The following is a 16151-nucleotide window of genomic DNA, read 5'->3' as shown; positions in this document are numbered from 1 at the left end:
GAGGAGTTTTTTCAAATACAGTCGTACTAGATTAAAAGGCTCGCTGAACTATTGAAATCGTAACTCATAATTAAGTCTCCATTGAGAGGATGGAATAAAGCTTCCTAACACTACCCCTTCCCTAGTTACCCTTTGAGAATGCCTTACCAAATGACTATAATGATGGAGCAACGAGTTCCACTCATTGAGGAAAAGTGTCATGCTTTCCAATAGGATACGATCCCTCTTCCCACGGCAAATGTGGTGGATCCTAGGAGACAAAGTCAAAGTGCTTAATCCTTTCTAAAAAGTAAATAGACCAAAAAAATGGATGTAAGAATAGGAATAGGAATTATAATACCATTGGAAGAAGGGGAACCTATGGGAATATCTCTACTAACGAACCATTTCATCTAAAACTCCGAAACTAGAGTCAATAATTGCACCATAACATAGTGTTAGAGGTCCTCCAAATGTATGAAAAGCTGAAGGACTTTGCACCATCCATTCTAGTGTAGTTGGATTCTGTTCAACAGGAAATGATACTTCTAATGATACCTTAGTTCTCTAGGAGAAACCTACCAGCTTACTATATTAAAAGAAGAGAGCTTTATTTAACAAGTCAGTTATCATACAAAGGCATATTCTTTGAATGATCTTCCTCAAGCTATAGGTGGCTTTAATGCTTTTTGCTCGCTTGATAGTTGGCATTCACCTTTGATTCCGTGCGGTTAGAAATTCAAACAAACACACAGGGGTTCAATAGGAAAGTCATTTCAATCCAATCCATTATTAGACTCGAGGATGTATTTTCATCTGAACTTGACTGGAATGAGTTACATTGTATGAGGCCAAGCTAAAAGAATAGAGCATACTTGATGTCACATGATAAATGCCTCTCTACAACATAAAGGAAGGGGGTTCACCATTAGTGAAGAAAGGATCGGGACCAAAAAAAAAAAAAAAGTAGAAATCCGTTAGGTGAGTTTCTTGATCCTGTAGCATAATCTTCTTAAGGTAATAAGGCAAGATCTAATTGTATGGCATCCCATGATAACTCAATGAGTCACTAATTAATGAGATCCAGTATTGCCTCCCAGCCATATGCTTGCAACCTCATTACCCATCGTTACAAGGAATTTTTGGACTAATGAAAGTGGTTGATCTTAACGTGTTGAGGATGAGTTATTCTCGTAGCTAAATGCCAAGTTGAGCAGGTATAGAGGATCAAGAGATTGTACTCGCTCTTCATCTCTAAATGCTTTTCATAAAGCAAGAAATCAATGCAGGTAGGCAATGGCAGTTCTGATCTATGATTTATGGGGGTGCATCTTAGTGTCTCTTAGTAGGAAAAATCAATGCAAAAATATATGATTCTCATGATAGATAAACCAAAGGGAGACCTCTTTTGATTGGGTGGTGCAGGTCAATCGATAACTTTTTTCTCAATAAGTGTTTCAAGTACTTGAGGAATTTTGGGATATCATGCTGCCGCGGAAAAAGAGCCTATATCCTGGCAGAGAGTGAAGTGACCATTAGGCAAGGGGCATGAACAAGATCGAGCACCAGTGACTTCTAATCCGATCAAAATCTTGGCTAATTGATCAAAGTGGGTAGCTCTAAAGAATGGGATGAACAGGCTGCATTTTCTACTTCTTTTAGGTTAAATAACTCCTCGCTTTTGTGTCTCCCATTGAACACCCATCCATCCGAAGAACAAATGCAGAATGCTGAAAGCAAATAAGGGAACACTATCCTACCCCTCTCCTACCGTGGAAGGACTTTAACCTGTGGTGTGGTCTAACCACCCATGGGTGGCATTGTCCTCATCCTCTCATTGCTCAATGCCCCTGCTGTCTCGTTGGGCTATTATTCGAACGCAATACCATCCAAAACAATCTCAATATTTAGCTTTTGAAACTCAAAAATAAATTCTAATCTAGAAAAAATAAATTCTAATCTAGAAAAACTTAAAATTTATAAAGCTTGTCTTAAATACTAATACCTTAAAATGTTAAAATATTATTAATTAACATATTTATATAACTTAAATATAGAGAAATGAATATTTGAATAAATGAATTTTAAAAAAAAATACATTAATTAAATATTATTATATCATCTACAATATTATATCGTAAATAAATTGATGGACATTTTGATAATTTTAGCATTACCCTTAAAAAGAATCAAAATGATCTCAAACTTCATCAGAAAATAAAAAAAGAAAAAAGAAAAAAATAATTGTAAAGGAGATGTAACGTTAATGGACAGCCATTGAGAGGCAGAATGTCAAAAACCCAAATGATGCTGCTGATCTCAATCGCAGGTATGGCAATCAGAATGTCTGGATCTGCTGTTTTCTCTCTGCAAAATCTTTTGGACATGCGGCTCATTTAACATTCTGTGTTACATCCGATGGAATTTGTTTTCATTGCCTAGAGTATATATTTGTATCTCACTTTAAATAAAATAACTGCCATTAAAATCTACGGTTGGCTTTTTAAAGTAAAATACTGACCGCGTAAAGGCATTGTCTTTTTCTTATAATAGAAAGAAAAGTGGAAAGGAAAGTAGAAAGAAAAGTTAAAGAAACTAAAATAGTACAAAGAATATATCCCTCAGAACTTCAAGATTATCACGGAATAATAACTTTTCTTGCTTTTACATTTTGGTTTCCATGCCATGCAAGAACAATTATATGAACATTTTTTCAGAACTCCAATTTATTAGAATTCCTTTTTGAGAAGCAACTTCTGCATTCATCGTTTAATCCTTAAAATTTGACAAAATACTGAGAACCCATGTGGAGAATATAAATGGTACAGAGGAAGAGGCAGATATATAATTTCTTCAAAAAGTGTTTTTTTTTTTTTTTTTAATAAAAAAATTAGGACCAGTTGCAGAAAAAGCAGATTCTCCCTTGTGGCTGCTATGAAATCAGAAGCCCATCGATTCGATTGGCAGAATATAATTACAGATCTAAGCCTTGTTTTTGTGCAGCTCTTGTAGATGTGTCATTTTGTTTTTGGAAGTGGGAATCCAATTCTTTTATTTCGAATTTTTTTAATGCAAACACAATGTTTTTCTGCCGTCATTTTGGTTTTTTTGCTTGGTGTTGATATTAGAATAGAAGCTCGTAGGTTTCGATTCAAAGTTTTTGCCCAAATTATTAATTAATTTTCATGTCAACTTTAAAATGCTCTTTTTTTTTTTAACTTTTGGAAATGAAAATTATTTGACATTAGCTTACTTGCTAAATCCAACCCAATTCTCAATCATACTTCCTATTACTTTAATTATTATTATTATTATTATTATCAGCATCTTGATGTTGTTCCAACTGGTTCTTTAATGAAAGATTCTCGAGTTAGTAAGAATTCCATAAAATGTATTGGTTTTATACAAGTGGTCATTATTTTAGAGAATATATATATATATATAGAATCAACAATACTTTGCCTAATATATAAAAGTAAAAAAGTTGGGAAAGCCGATAGGATTGCCAGAATTTAATGGTCTTAGTTTGCAGCAAATAAGAACGTGTTTCAGTGGGTAACCATATTAATGGGTTAACTGTATTTTAGTGCTTATATTTTACATATTGAACTTTTAAATTTAAAACACATCATATTAAATTATTAATATATAATTTATTTTATATTAATTCAATTTTTAAATTGGTTAAAAGAAAATTTAAAAATTGAAACAATTGTATGGTTTTTTTGTTAATCAATTAATTAATTTTTTTTCCTCGCCTTGTTTATAGCTTGAAAAAACTTATAAATTTTCTTAAGTTTTAAATTTTCTATTAATCAATTTATTAATTAGATTGATGTAACAAATTATAAATTGAAAGTTTAATGTGGAATGTCTTATATTTGAGAGTTTTTATATGCAATCAAATCAAAATATAGATTATTAAAGTATAATTAATAGTACCAGATTTCCTTCAGACAAAATATATATATATATATATATATATTCAGTCGACATAACATTAGGTCCTATCAAATGCAAAGGAACGAATCAGATTCCAAACAAACTAATTACAAAACAAATTTCCCACCACAACCTTGATCTATATAAAGCAGCCTCTACACCAAACTTAAAAATTCAAGACAAAAAAACAAAAAGAAAAAAACACATTCGATTTACGTAAGAAGAAGCATACTATCATTTTCATCCCAAAAAGAAAGAGAAAAAAAAAAAAATGGGAATACAACTCTCTCACATACATGAGGTCCAAGATTCATGCCAGGAAAAGCCATCTAGAGTCAAAGCCCTCCATACCAAGGACCAATGGAAGAATCAGTTCAATGCCTGCAAGAATAGTGACAAGCTGGTAAAAAAACCCTTCTTCCCCAACTCCATTTTTGAGTTTTTCATTTTGATTATGGTTTATATAATCGTGATGGTGTTTTAACATTTTGGTGATGAAGTTGGTGATTGATTTCACTGCTACTTGGTGTGGACCTTGCCGTTTCATGGAGCCAATCCTTAATGAGTTTGTAGACAAATACTCAGATGTCGAGTTTGTCAAGGTTGACGTAGATGAACTGCCGGTATGGCTCCTCCTTTTACTATAAAATCGCTGTTTAGGACAGCTTTTGATAATGTTCTTTTAAACTTACCATAAATACTTTTAGAAAAGCTACATTAAACCGATTTTGGTTTTAAGCTCTTCTGGAAATTTAAAATTCTTTCAAAAAACCTTTCAAACACTATCAATAGCTGCATAAAACAATTCTGCGGCATTTTAAAACACTCATATCGTCTTGATCATGATACTTAACGATATATAATGAAAACATTCAAATGGAAACAGGACGTGGCAACGGAATATGGAGTGCAGGCCATGCCTACATTTTTACTACTTAAGAGGGGGAACCAGGTTGACAGGGTTGTGGGGGCAAGCAAGGATGATCTGCAGGAAAAAATTGAGAAGCACAGGAAGTAATACTACTTTGAAGCAACTTTGATGCTGTCTGCAGTGCTATGGAAAAAGAGAAGATAGTATACAAATGTCTTCTTAAATAAAGAACTTATTCTTTTCAGAGAACAGTTAAGGGTGACTGGGGCCCTTTTTTTTCTTTTTTTCTTTTTTTTCTTTTTTGGGGTTGCGTTTAATGCTGGTATGTCCCAGCTTTTCTTTTACGTTGTTATTATAAGATTTCTGAAAATGATGAAAGCAAATTTAAGAAAGCAAGAGTGTAATGATGCCAGATGATATGGTCCTCCTTAATAATGTCGGCACTGGCTACCTGTAGTGGGGTTTGATGGAGTTAGGTTTTGTTTATGTTCGAGTGGGTCCAATATTATCTCTAGAGGACTCAATAAAGGGAGGAAAAAATCTATCTATAAAAACAAAAATAGAAAAATTATTCTATATTCTCTATCAAAGAGCTCATCAGGAGAACCAACCTTCTCATTACCAAAAAAAATAAATAAATAAAGAGAACCAAACTTCCAGCCAATTCTTTGAAGAGAATTGAATAAGCCACCATAGTATTCTCGGACGGATAAGTGTATGTACAAATCTTATGGGGTTTGGGGTATGTTTGTCGGTTTGGCAAAAACCTGCCTGGTATGCAGAAATATCACCTCAAATTAACCACATGAAAATAACAACTTGAAACTTTCTCTCATCAACCACTAGAAGAATTCCAAAGACAATCTATTTTGTAAACTCCGGATTCCCCAAACCAGTCAAAAAATATAGAAGCATAACAACACTACAATTTTCAGAAAGAAACAAAAGTGAAAGCTAAATTCAGTCAAATGCACAAAATGTCGATCATTTCCAAAATAAACAAAGGCAATTGTTATTTCGGGCAATTTTACAGAACAAAGCACTGCCTTAGGTCAACTACTTTATTACTATACTCATATGAATGAAATAAAAAGCCAAAGTTATAATCTAGCAGCTAGGTTACTAGCTGCAAGATGATAAGCACTTTATAAACACTTTCTTTCTCCATTCCTGCAAACCTTCTCCCTACTATGCACAATTTCCCTCCTAAACAGTGGAAAACGTTAACGTATTTACAATGTCAATTAGTACTATAAGGATGGTCATCACCTTAGGCATGAAGTCTGGACTAGTTTCCCAGCACCCTTCTCAAGTCGGACTTCTGTTCTTCACTGAGTTTCGTCGGAAAGGTAACATCAAACTTGATCTTCAGATTTCCCTTTTGGCTGGGATCTTTCGAGATGGGCATTCCTTCGTTGGGGATCACAACTTCATGACCAGGCTTAACAATATCTGTGATTGGGACAGAGAGATACCTTCCATCCAAGGTTGTTAGATCGAAGGATTTCCCCGTGAGAGCATTGAGAAGTGATATTTTTTGATTAACCACAAGATCATTCCCATCCCTCTTGAAAACAGCATGGGGTTTCTCTTCAATCACAAAAATAAGATCTGCAACAGGCATGCCAGGTTCTTGGTTGCCTTTCTCCGGGAAAGTTATTTTTGTACCCTTCTTCCAACCGGGTTTGATATCAATCTTCAAGATTTCCTCGGCAATCTTAGGCTTACTGAAAGAGATTATTTCTAATCAGGCCAATTAAGAGACTTTCAAATGCAGAAATTAAGAAAAGAAATCACTTCAACAAAGCATATTCAATTCTAGGTGTTTTACATATGGGTTTAAGGCTATTCATCCAAACTAATTTTCTAGCAACAAGTTTCTATAACAACTCCAACAAAAACAGAATTTCAAATCAAAATTAAAACACCACAAACCAACCAGAATTTTTTTAAAAAAGAAAAAGCTGCAAAGTTTTTTAAACATGAAAAAGATGCAACTCTTCGATAGTAAAATGTAGCTGAAACAGTCAAAATACAGATTTAAAATTAACATCAAACACGCAGTTTATTATAACAAAGTTGTCAGGGTCAGCACGCAGAAAGTGTTATATGTTCAAAATTGGCTATACAGACATTAACCCATCCTAGAATTCCAGAATCAGTCTCAAACTATAGTTGATTACCCAGATTGGAAAATTTTATTATTAGTTTTATAGATTTTCCAACACCACACTTTCAACTCTACCTGAATTGCCAAGCATAAACCAAAAAATAAATAAATAATCAAAATATTTGCAACTATCTCATAGAAGTCAGGGCTAAACATGATTAGTAAATTAGTCAATTAATCAACCATACCCAGAATCACATATCAAAAATAAAAAGAAAATAGAAATAGAATTAGATACCCAAATTCATCAGGAACAGTTCTAGAAATCCTCATTTTCCTTCTGGTTCCTTTATAAAGCTCCTCCAAGCTAAGAGTCAATTTGCTCTCAACCGCCGGAGGTTTCTTACCGTTCTGGTTTCCGACCTCCCCGTTTCCACCACCACCACCACCACCACGACCAGAACCCTTCTTAGAAAGCTTCTCTCCAAACGCACGGCTCCGACCACCATTGTCATCCTTCCCATCAGATCCACCAAAGAATTCAGCAAATATATCATCGGCATCCCGAGAATTGAATCTGAATTGACCCCCAGAAGCATTATTATTCCCAGAAACAGGAGTAAATTCAGCTGAGGCAAGAGCCTCATCACCATAAAGATCGTAGATCCGTCTCTTCTGTGGGTCAGATAATACATCATAAGCTTCAGAGATCTGCTTGAACTTTGCCTCAGCTTCTTTCTTGTTAATGGGATTCTTATCCGGATGCCATTTCATTGCCAATCTTTTGTAAGCTTTCCTCAAGTCCTCCTCTGTTGCATTCCGTTTCACTTTCAGTACGTTATAGTAATCAATCCCCATTTGAACCAACCCAAAAAATAAAAATAAAAATAAAAAGTTCCAACTCCCACTGAGCTTCTCTTTCTCTTGTTTCTCTATCTGGGTTTTTGTTCGTTCTCTGAGAAAATTCAATTTTCCTTTCTGGGTTGACACACGGCAATGGAGGGGTTTTTCTAAGGTGGGTGTTTGGTTGTCGGTTTGTTTGTATTCGTGGAAAAGATTACTGAGAAACTAAGAAAAAGAAAAAAAGAGAGTAGTGTGGAAGGAACACCGGCGAGTCGGCCGGTCGTCGACCATACGATACGATAAATTAAAGCAAAAAATATATTAAAAAATTCACGATATATTTATTTGCCCATACACCACGAAATCGGCAATTGCGTTATTGGGGGTTCAAGGCTGGCTTTGTACATGTTTTTGTTCATGGTGTGTGTGTGTGTGTGTGTCTCTGTGTGTGTGTGTGTGTTTTAAATTACATATGAAGAGCTCGTGCTTTCACGAATGACCAATCATATAATTTATCATAAATTATTTTTAATGATTTTGTTATTTATTTTTTTCGCAAAAAAAAAAAAAAAAAAAAGTTGCTAATCTAGTCTAATCAATAATTAGCTGTAAATGATAAAATTAAATTTCATATATTTATTTTTATATTAATTACAAAAAAAAATGTAACCAAAAAAAAAGTCTTGAATAAGGTACCTAATAATTATTATTTTATTTGGAAACTTTTGATTACAAGATTGATTAATGAGTTTCAAATAAAGTAAAATTATGAAGAATGAAGAACCAACCCAGATTTTAAAAAAAATAGTTTTATTATTTTATAATTTTTTGAAGGAGATATTTGTGAAGTTTTTTTTTTGTGGAGGCTAGAGTGACAGAAGGATGTATGTCAATCAGAAAGAAACTTTAAAAGAAGAGAACGTGCAGTGAAGTAGTTAAAGTTTGAATTTTGTGAATTTTGAAATACGGTTTGAAGGAATCTGTTGGATCAAATTTTCAAATCCTTACTGATTTGGCTTACGTGATCTGTTTAATACGACAACGTTTCACCCACGTTTAATTTATTTATTTTTCTATTTATATATTCCTTTCTTTTATTTTTTTGTCTAAATCTATCCGCACCTTTCCGTGTCCTTTTTTTTTTTTTTTTTTACTTATTATTATTATTATTATCTTTAAAAATTAATAAAATAGTAATTTCGAGAAAGCTACTCCTCTGCCATAGATGGGTCCAACATTACACTGGTCCAATGAATATATTCATTAAAATAAATTAATAAATAAAGATATTGGAGTTTGATTTTAAAACTGGTGGGGTTTCTTTTTTAAAGGAGGAGTTATTGTCAAAGAAATTTGGTTGGCATAGATTTTTTTGTTGTGATTTGTGCATTGGATGCCACAAAACAAAGAATTTGGTACATAATTAAGCCAATTGGTACACTTGGTTTAATGTCATTGTGACTTGGCCACAAAATTGTGCATTCTATCATCACATATGACACAGAGTAATATATTGTGCATTTAATTTTTATTTGGCTTATTTGGTATAACAATGACAAATATAATAATGGTAAGAGTCTCCTATCCACAAAATAATTATCTTATGTCCACGCCTACTTTGGAAATATCTGTATTTAATAAAATACAAATAAATATATAAGCTCAGAAAATAATAGATTTAAAGAAATGGCATCCACATCAATCACAAAGTTTATCCCATAAATATTATTATTATTATTATTATTATTATTTTGTCATCACTTGCAGTTTTAGATATTATAATAAATAAAATTTGGAAATTGGTTTCATAAACTTAAAATTATAAATTATTCCAACCGTGTGACAATTTACCAAAATCAAATTAAAATGTAAAATGTAAAAAGTTTTATTATATAAAGTAATTTCATTGGTAAAATATATTCTCAAAATGGAATATTAAATATTTAGTTAGTTTTTTACCAGATAGAACTCATAAAATGATTGATTAATTTAATTAAACAATATAATATCTTAAGTTTCATTGAATTAAAAATTAAATAAGCTTTACATAACAAAATCTTTTTGCAATCTAGTCGATAATTCGATAATTTTTTTTTCTTAGAAAAAAAAAATGGGACAATTTCAATCATTTTATTTTCTAATACTATGAAGTTGGGTCAATGAAGGCATAGATTGATTTGAAGTCTCTGGTGTATCAAAGCTTTGGTAATGGTGTCGGCAATCACGCAAAGCCAGTCGCCTTCAGTAATTTACATAGCAAACAGTGGCGACGACTCATACATCCTTCATAAACGAATGGAAGAACATGTCCCAGCTAAAACAGATACACGCACAAACATTGCGTACCTTATCAACTGCCCACAACCCACATGTCCAATTTTTTCCCATTGTCGGATCCTCCATTTCTCTTCCTTAGCTAATTTGGACAATGTATTTTGGGTTTTTGATCAGATTGAGGACCCAATTTCTTTGATGTGGAATTCTCTAAACAGGCAATGTGAATAGCATTGAGCGGAAAGAGCAAGCAATGGTGCTTTACCATGGAATGTTGTTGAAAGGAACTTTTTTTTCCTATAAATACAATTTTTCGTTTGTTCTTAGAGCTTGTGCTTACTTATTTTCGTTTTCTGAAAGGAGATAAGCACATTCCCACATTCTAAAACTTGTGTTTGATTCTAATGTTTATATAAACAACAATTTGATTCATTTTTATACTTCTTCTGGGTGTTTGGACTTAGCACAGAAGGTGTTTGAGAATAGGTGTGAGAAAATTTTGATAACTTGGAACGTTATAATTGATGCATTTGTTCGGTTTGGGTGTGTAGGAGAAAGCGATGAAGCTATTTAATGAGATGTAGAACATGTTTGAGTCTGATGGTTATACGTTGCAGAGTGTTCTAAATGCATGAGCTGGACTTTGTTCTTTATCTTTAGGGATGTGGGTTCATGCTTATGTGTTGAGCTTGAGGATGAGTAACAAAGTTATTGCTAGCGATGTTTTGGTCAACTCTTCCTTGGTGGATACGTATTGCAAATGTGGGTCCTTGGAAATTGCTCAGCAAGTCTTTGAGAGGATGCCTGAACGTGATATAGCTTCGTGGAATTCGATGACTCTAGGATTTGTGTATGCATGGGAAGGCTGAGGCTGCATTGGAGTATTTTGTTCGGTTGGTCAAAATGGAGACTTTGGTGCCCAATTCCATTATTATAGTTGGTGTTTTGAGCAATTGTACCTATAGAAACATGGTTAGTGAGGGTTACAAATATTTTGATATGATGCTAATAGAATACAAGATAAAACCCTAATTAAAGCACTACGGATGCCTCATTGATCTTTTAGCTCGGGCTGGATCCATCAACGAAGCTCTAGACTTGGTGACAAATATGCCCATGAAGCCTGATGTTGTAATATGGAGGAGCGTTTCTCGATGCTTGTAGTAAGCAACATGCAAGCATTGAGCTAAGTGAAGAAGTTGCCAGACAGATCTTTGGTTCTAAAGAGGCCTTTTCAAGTGGTGTTTATGTGCTTATGTCAAGAGCCTATGCTTCAGCCAATCGATGGAATGAAATGGAATTGGCTAGGAAATTGATGACAGATAAAGACATTTCAAAAGGGCCAGGTTGTAATTTAATAATGGTGGATGGTATTACCCATGAATTTTTTGTTGGGGACACATCACATCCTTGATGTAGAGAAATATTATAGATTCTAGATGTGGTTAAAGAAAAACTGAGTGGATGGGGTATTCATCTGACCACTCACAGGCACCCATGGTTGATGATCACAGTGATGGAAAACAAAGCTCTCTTGGTTTGCATAGCGAGAGAATTGTCATTGCTTTTGGACTCTTAAGCTCGAGCCTGCCAATACACATATTTAAGGATCTTAGAGTGTGTAACGATTGCCACAAGGTGTTCAAATTGATCTTTAATGTATTCAAGTGGAGATTATCATGACAGATCATGCTCGATTTCATCACTTCAAAGATGAGACTTGCTCATGCATGGCTTATTGGTAAAACTTTTCTCACTTGTATATTAAGGGTCCTTAGGTAAGTACTTGTAGTTAAACACATTCAGATAATCATTCACTTGTAAATGTAATACCCCGGCTATTTTTCATGGGACACATTTCAAGACCATGTATAAAATTTGAATCTTTTCCCTCCCTTGAAACTGCTCATTTATTACATTGACAATGAAAATAATGTAATAGATAAACAAAATCAAACAATGCAGTATGGTACAACATATTTGGTTATACATTTCTATATAGTACAATTCAATACAATAAAATCCAATCCAGTAAAAAAAGTATAGTATAGTTCAGCATACCATGCAAATTGTATATGGAATCTTAGGAAAAATAACTAGATTTTCATTTAAATTATGTGATTGCAAACTCTAATGAGCTCTTTTAGATCATATCATAAGTGCAACAGCTCAAGGTAAGTTTAACATTAGCAAGAAATTTTAGACATGGAAGTAGTCCAAAATAATCCATTTTTTCGTTGACCCCAAGTGAATAAAATACTAATCAACTTCAACAATCATAAAAATGGTGGAGTCAAAATTTTCAGCTTTTTGACTTTATCATTTCTTAAGCAAAAACAGTAAAGCGCATGAGTCTCTGAATTTTGTATTGTTTTTGTACAAATTAGTGATGCAGTCAATAATCGGAATCTATAAACACCATTCAAAACGGCAGTTTGCCTACTTTGATTTGATGGTCAACTTAGTCTTTTCAGCATAAACTCGTGTTTGTTGAAAAATAGAAAAAATTCCTTACAACACGTTCTAACGCCTTGGGGTGGTGCTATCCTGTGCCATATTTGCTATTAACAGCTAGATACCATCTACTACGTGGAATGAGTAACATTCGCATAAGTCTGGCAGACTGACACTATCAAGCAAATAATAATAATAATAATGATGATGATAAAGCAAAAAAAAATAATAATAATAATAACAAATAAAAAATGTCTAGTGCTAGCACCTGGTAATTTTTTAAAGAATTATTTATTTGTTTATTTATTTTTAACTAAATATTAGTAAAAAGGACAACTGCATTTTTAGGGTGAATTATGTTGGAAAAATATGGTATTTTAATACCATATTAAATGATGGATGAAATTCATATATTTATAAGGCAAGATAAATTATCTTAAGGCTGAATAATTTGATCATTTAGAGAAATTAATTGAGTAACAAATTTTTTATTCAATTGACTGTTATTAAAAAAATAATAATTATTATTATTAAAAAAAAAAAACTTTTGGGTGAAGAACACAATTTCTAGTCAGAGAAAGTGTATTGTAGAGAGAGAGAGAGAGATCTTGAACTGGAGGGATTTTGAAGATTGCTAGGAGTAGAGCTTCAAGGATCTCCCATTACATTTTTTTCTAAACTCTTCTTCTCTTTCTTTTCCATTTTGGATCCATTGATTTAGTTTATTATTGCAAATATGCTTGGATTAATGAGTTCTTTTATGCTTTTGAATATGGTGCTTTGTAGGACCATGTTAGGCTAGTGATCATGTATTTAGGATTGTGATGAAACCTATACCTTGAATTTATTATGTATGAGGGTTGATTATTAATTTTATTTATCTTCCAATTAACTTATGCAATACTTATTTTAATGCTAATACATGCTTGCAAGTAGAGATTTGTTTAGGTGTTGGGTAGATTTGTTGACTTAGATTTGATAAGGTCTACTTTAACAAATTGGTAACTAGACTTGCATAACCTAGGCCTTAATTGGATGTTGAGAGACTAAAATTAAGTCTTGGGTATCCATAAAAGAGGGGGCTAAATGCATGGGAAATTAGGGATATAGGAAGAGATTTACTAAATACTTTAGATTCCAATAGGCTCTAATTGAACTTGGAAAAGGGAATTACAGTAAAATAGAACACCTTTAGGCTAGGCATTGGATTATTAATTGGATCTTTAATCAACCTAATCATTTAATTAAGTAAGATTGACTGAGAGACAGAAACTGAGAAAAAGAAAAAAGTGAGTGTTGTAGAAGGAACACCAGCTAGTCGGCCTGTCGTCGACCTTACGATACGATAAATCAAAGAAAAAAATAAATTCAGGATACATTAAAAAGATAATCAGATCAATTTTTTTTTTTTTCAAAATAAAAAAAAAACCCAGACAGTTTCAATAATTTTACTTTCTAATTCGATGAAGTTGGACCAATGAAGGCGTAGATTGAATTGAATATTGAAGTCCCTGCTGTGCATCCAAGCTTTGGCAATGGTGTTGGCAATCATGCAAAGCCAACCTCCTCCTGTAATTTCCATAGCCAACAATGGCGGCGACTCATACATCCATCATAGCCGTCTTCTTCAATTCATAAACGAATGCAAGAACATGTCCCAGCTCAAACAGATACATGCGCAAACATTGCGTACCTTATCCACCACCAACAACCCACACGCCATTTTTCTCCATAGTCGGATCCTCCATTTTTCTTCCTTAGCTGATTTGGACTATGCTTTTCGGGTTTTTGATCAGATTAAGGACCCAAATTCGTTTATGTGGAATTCTCTCATCAGGGCATGTGCGCGAAGCGTTGAGCGGAAAGAGCAAGCAATGGTGCTTTACTATAGAATGTTGGTGGAAGGAACTGTTTTACCTGATAAATATACATTTCCGTTTGTTCTTAGAGCTTGTGCTTATTTGTTTGCATTTTCCGAGGGGAAACAAGCACATTCCCACATTCTAAAACTTGGGTTCGGTTCTGATGTTTATATCAATAACAGTTTGATCCATTTTTATGCTTCTTGTGGGCGTTTGGACTTAGCACAGAAGGTGTTTGAGAATATGTGTGAGAAAACTTTGGTCTCCTGGAATGCTATAATTGATGCATTTGTTCAGTTTGGTGAGTTCGAGACAGCAATGAAACTATTTAATGAGATGCAGAACATGTTTGAGCCTGATGGTTATACATTGCAGAGTGTTATAAATGCTTGTGCTGGACTTTGTTCTTTATCTTTAGGAATGTGGGCTCATGCTTATGTGTTGAGAATGAGTGATAGGGTTGTTGCTGGTGACGTTTTGGTCAACTCTTCTTTGGTGGAGATGTATTGCAAATGTGGGTCCTTGGAAATTGCTCAGCAAGTCTTTGAGAGGATGCCTGATCGTGATATAACTTCGTGGAATTCAATGATTCTAGGATTTGCCATGCATGGGAAAGCTGAGGCAGCATTGGAGTATTTTGCTCGGTTGGTCAAAGTGGAGACTTTGATGCCCAATTCCATTACTTTTGTTGGTGTTTTGAGCTCTTGTAACCATAAAGGCATGGTTAATGAAGGTCGCAAATATTTTGATATGATGCTAACAGAATACAAGATAACACCCCAATTAGAGCACTATGGGTGCCTGGTTGATCTTTTAGCTCGGGCTGGTTTGATCTATGAAGCTCTAGATATGGTGACAAATATGCCCATGAAGCCTGATGTTGTAATATGGAGGAGCATTCTCGATGCTTGTAGTAAGCAACATGCAAGCATTGAACTAAGCGAAGAAGTTGCTAGACAGATCCTTGATTCTAAGGAGGCTGTTTCAAGCGGAGTTTATGTGCTTATGTCAAAAGTCTATGCTTCAGCCAGCCGATGGAATGAAGTGGGATTGGTTAGGAAATTGATGATGGATAAAGGCATTTCGAAAGAGCCAGGCTGTAGTTTAATAGAGGTAGATGGTATTACCCATGAATTTTTTGCTGGGGACACATCCCATCCTCGACGTAGAGAAATATTCCGGGTTCTAGATGTGGTTAAAGAAAGACTAGAGTTGATGGGGTATTCACCTGACCACTCACAGGCAACCATGGTTGATGATCATTGTGATGGAAAACAAAGCTCTCTTAGTTTGCATAGTGAGAGAATTGCCATTGCTTTTGGACTGTTAAGCTCGAAACCTGGCCTGCCAATACGCATATTTAAGAATCTTAGAGTATGTAACGACTGCCACAACGTGTTCAAATTGATCTCTACTGCATTTAAGGTGGAGATTATCATGAGAGACCGTGCTCGATTTCATCACTTCAAAGATGGCACTTGCTCCTGCATGGATTATTGGTAAAATTTTTCTCTGTTGTATATTAAAAAGTCCTAAGATGGGCACTTGTTAAACACATTCAGATAATCATTCGCTTGTAAATGTGAACTCCTTTTATTTTTCATGGGATATATTTTAAGACCCACCTTGTATAAAATTTGAATCTTTTCCCTCCCCTGAAACCACTCATTTATTACACTGACAAGAAAAATAATAATTATAATATATATGCAAAAATCAAACAGTACAGTATCGTTTAGCATGTTTGGTTATGCATTATCTGTGTCACAATTCAATACAATACAATAAAATCCTGTAAATAAATAAATAAATATTT

The 16151-nt window shown here is 33.9% G+C and overlaps 3 protein-coding genes and 1 long non-coding RNA gene across 4 annotated transcripts; 3 read left to right on the top strand and 1 right to left on the bottom strand.

Annotated features, from left to right (window-relative positions):
• The first annotated feature begins 4093 nt into the window (after positions 1-4093).
• On the top strand, positions 4094-5368 carry LOC107428787 (thioredoxin H2). The gene is made up of 3 exons (XM_016039375.4): positions 4094-4324; positions 4422-4544; positions 4808-5368. Exons 1-3 carry the CDS (start codon positions 4193-4195, stop codon positions 4937-4939), a joined length of 387 nt encoding a protein of 128 aa, XP_015894861.1. The 5' UTR covers positions 4094-4192; the 3' UTR covers positions 4940-5368.
• A 383-nt stretch (positions 5369-5751) lies between these two features.
• On the bottom strand, positions 5752-8201 carry LOC107428786 (uncharacterized). The gene is made up of 2 exons (XM_016039374.4): positions 7201-8201; positions 5752-6519 (listed from the first exon to the last, which is right to left on the bottom strand). The coding sequence occupies exons 1-2, from the start codon at positions 7758-7760 to the stop codon at positions 6081-6083; spliced, it is 999 nt and encodes a 332-aa protein (XP_015894860.3). The 5' UTR covers positions 7761-8201; the 3' UTR covers positions 5752-6080.
• Positions 8202-9738: 1537 nt separating this feature from the next.
• LOC132800265 (uncharacterized) lies at positions 9739-10340 on the top strand. The gene is made up of 2 exons (XR_009635224.1): positions 9739-10087; positions 10197-10340. It is a non-coding gene; the product is annotated as an uncharacterized LOC132800265 (long non-coding RNA).
• Positions 10341-13585: 3245 nt separating this feature from the next.
• LOC107428784 (pentatricopeptide repeat-containing protein At1g59720, chloroplastic/mitochondrial) lies at positions 13586-16151 on the top strand. Its single transcript, XM_060813114.1, has one exon. It carries the CDS (start codon positions 14009-14011, stop codon positions 15836-15838), a length of 1830 nt encoding a protein of 609 aa, XP_060669097.1. The 5' UTR covers positions 13586-14008; the 3' UTR covers positions 15839-16151.

Source organism: Ziziphus jujuba, chromosome 12 (assembly GCF_031755915.1).
Source record: "Ziziphus jujuba cultivar Dongzao chromosome 12, ASM3175591v1".
NCBI lineage: Eukaryota > Viridiplantae > Streptophyta > Magnoliopsida > Rosales > Rhamnaceae > Ziziphus > Ziziphus jujuba.
Note: the sequence above shows the minus strand (reverse complement) of the source record. Positions and strands in the feature narration are given on the sequence as shown.

Excerpts from the sequence above, each read along its gene's own strand:
- LOC107428786 (XM_016039374.4), bottom strand. The coding sequence starts at position 7,760 with ATGGGGATTGATTACTATAACGTACTGAAAGTGAAACGGAATGCAACA. Across the intron at positions 6,520-7,200 it reads ACTGTTCCTGATGAATTTGG|TAAGCCTAAGATTGCCGAGG; the intron begins GTATCTAATTCT and ends AATCTCTTTCAG.
- LOC107428784 (XM_060813114.1), top strand. The coding sequence starts at position 14,009 with ATGGTGTTGGCAATCATGCAAAGCCAACCTCCTCCTGTAATTTCCATA.
- LOC107428787 (XM_016039375.4), top strand. The coding sequence starts at position 4,193 with ATGGGAATACAACTCTCTCACATACATGAGGTCCAAGATTCATGCCAG. Across the intron at positions 4,325-4,421 it reads GCAAGAATAGTGACAAGCTG|TTGGTGATTGATTTCACTGC; the intron begins GTAAAAAAACCC and ends TTGGTGATGAAG. Across the intron at positions 4,545-4,807 it reads TTGACGTAGATGAACTGCCG|GACGTGGCAACGGAATATGG; the intron begins GTATGGCTCCTC and ends AAATGGAAACAG.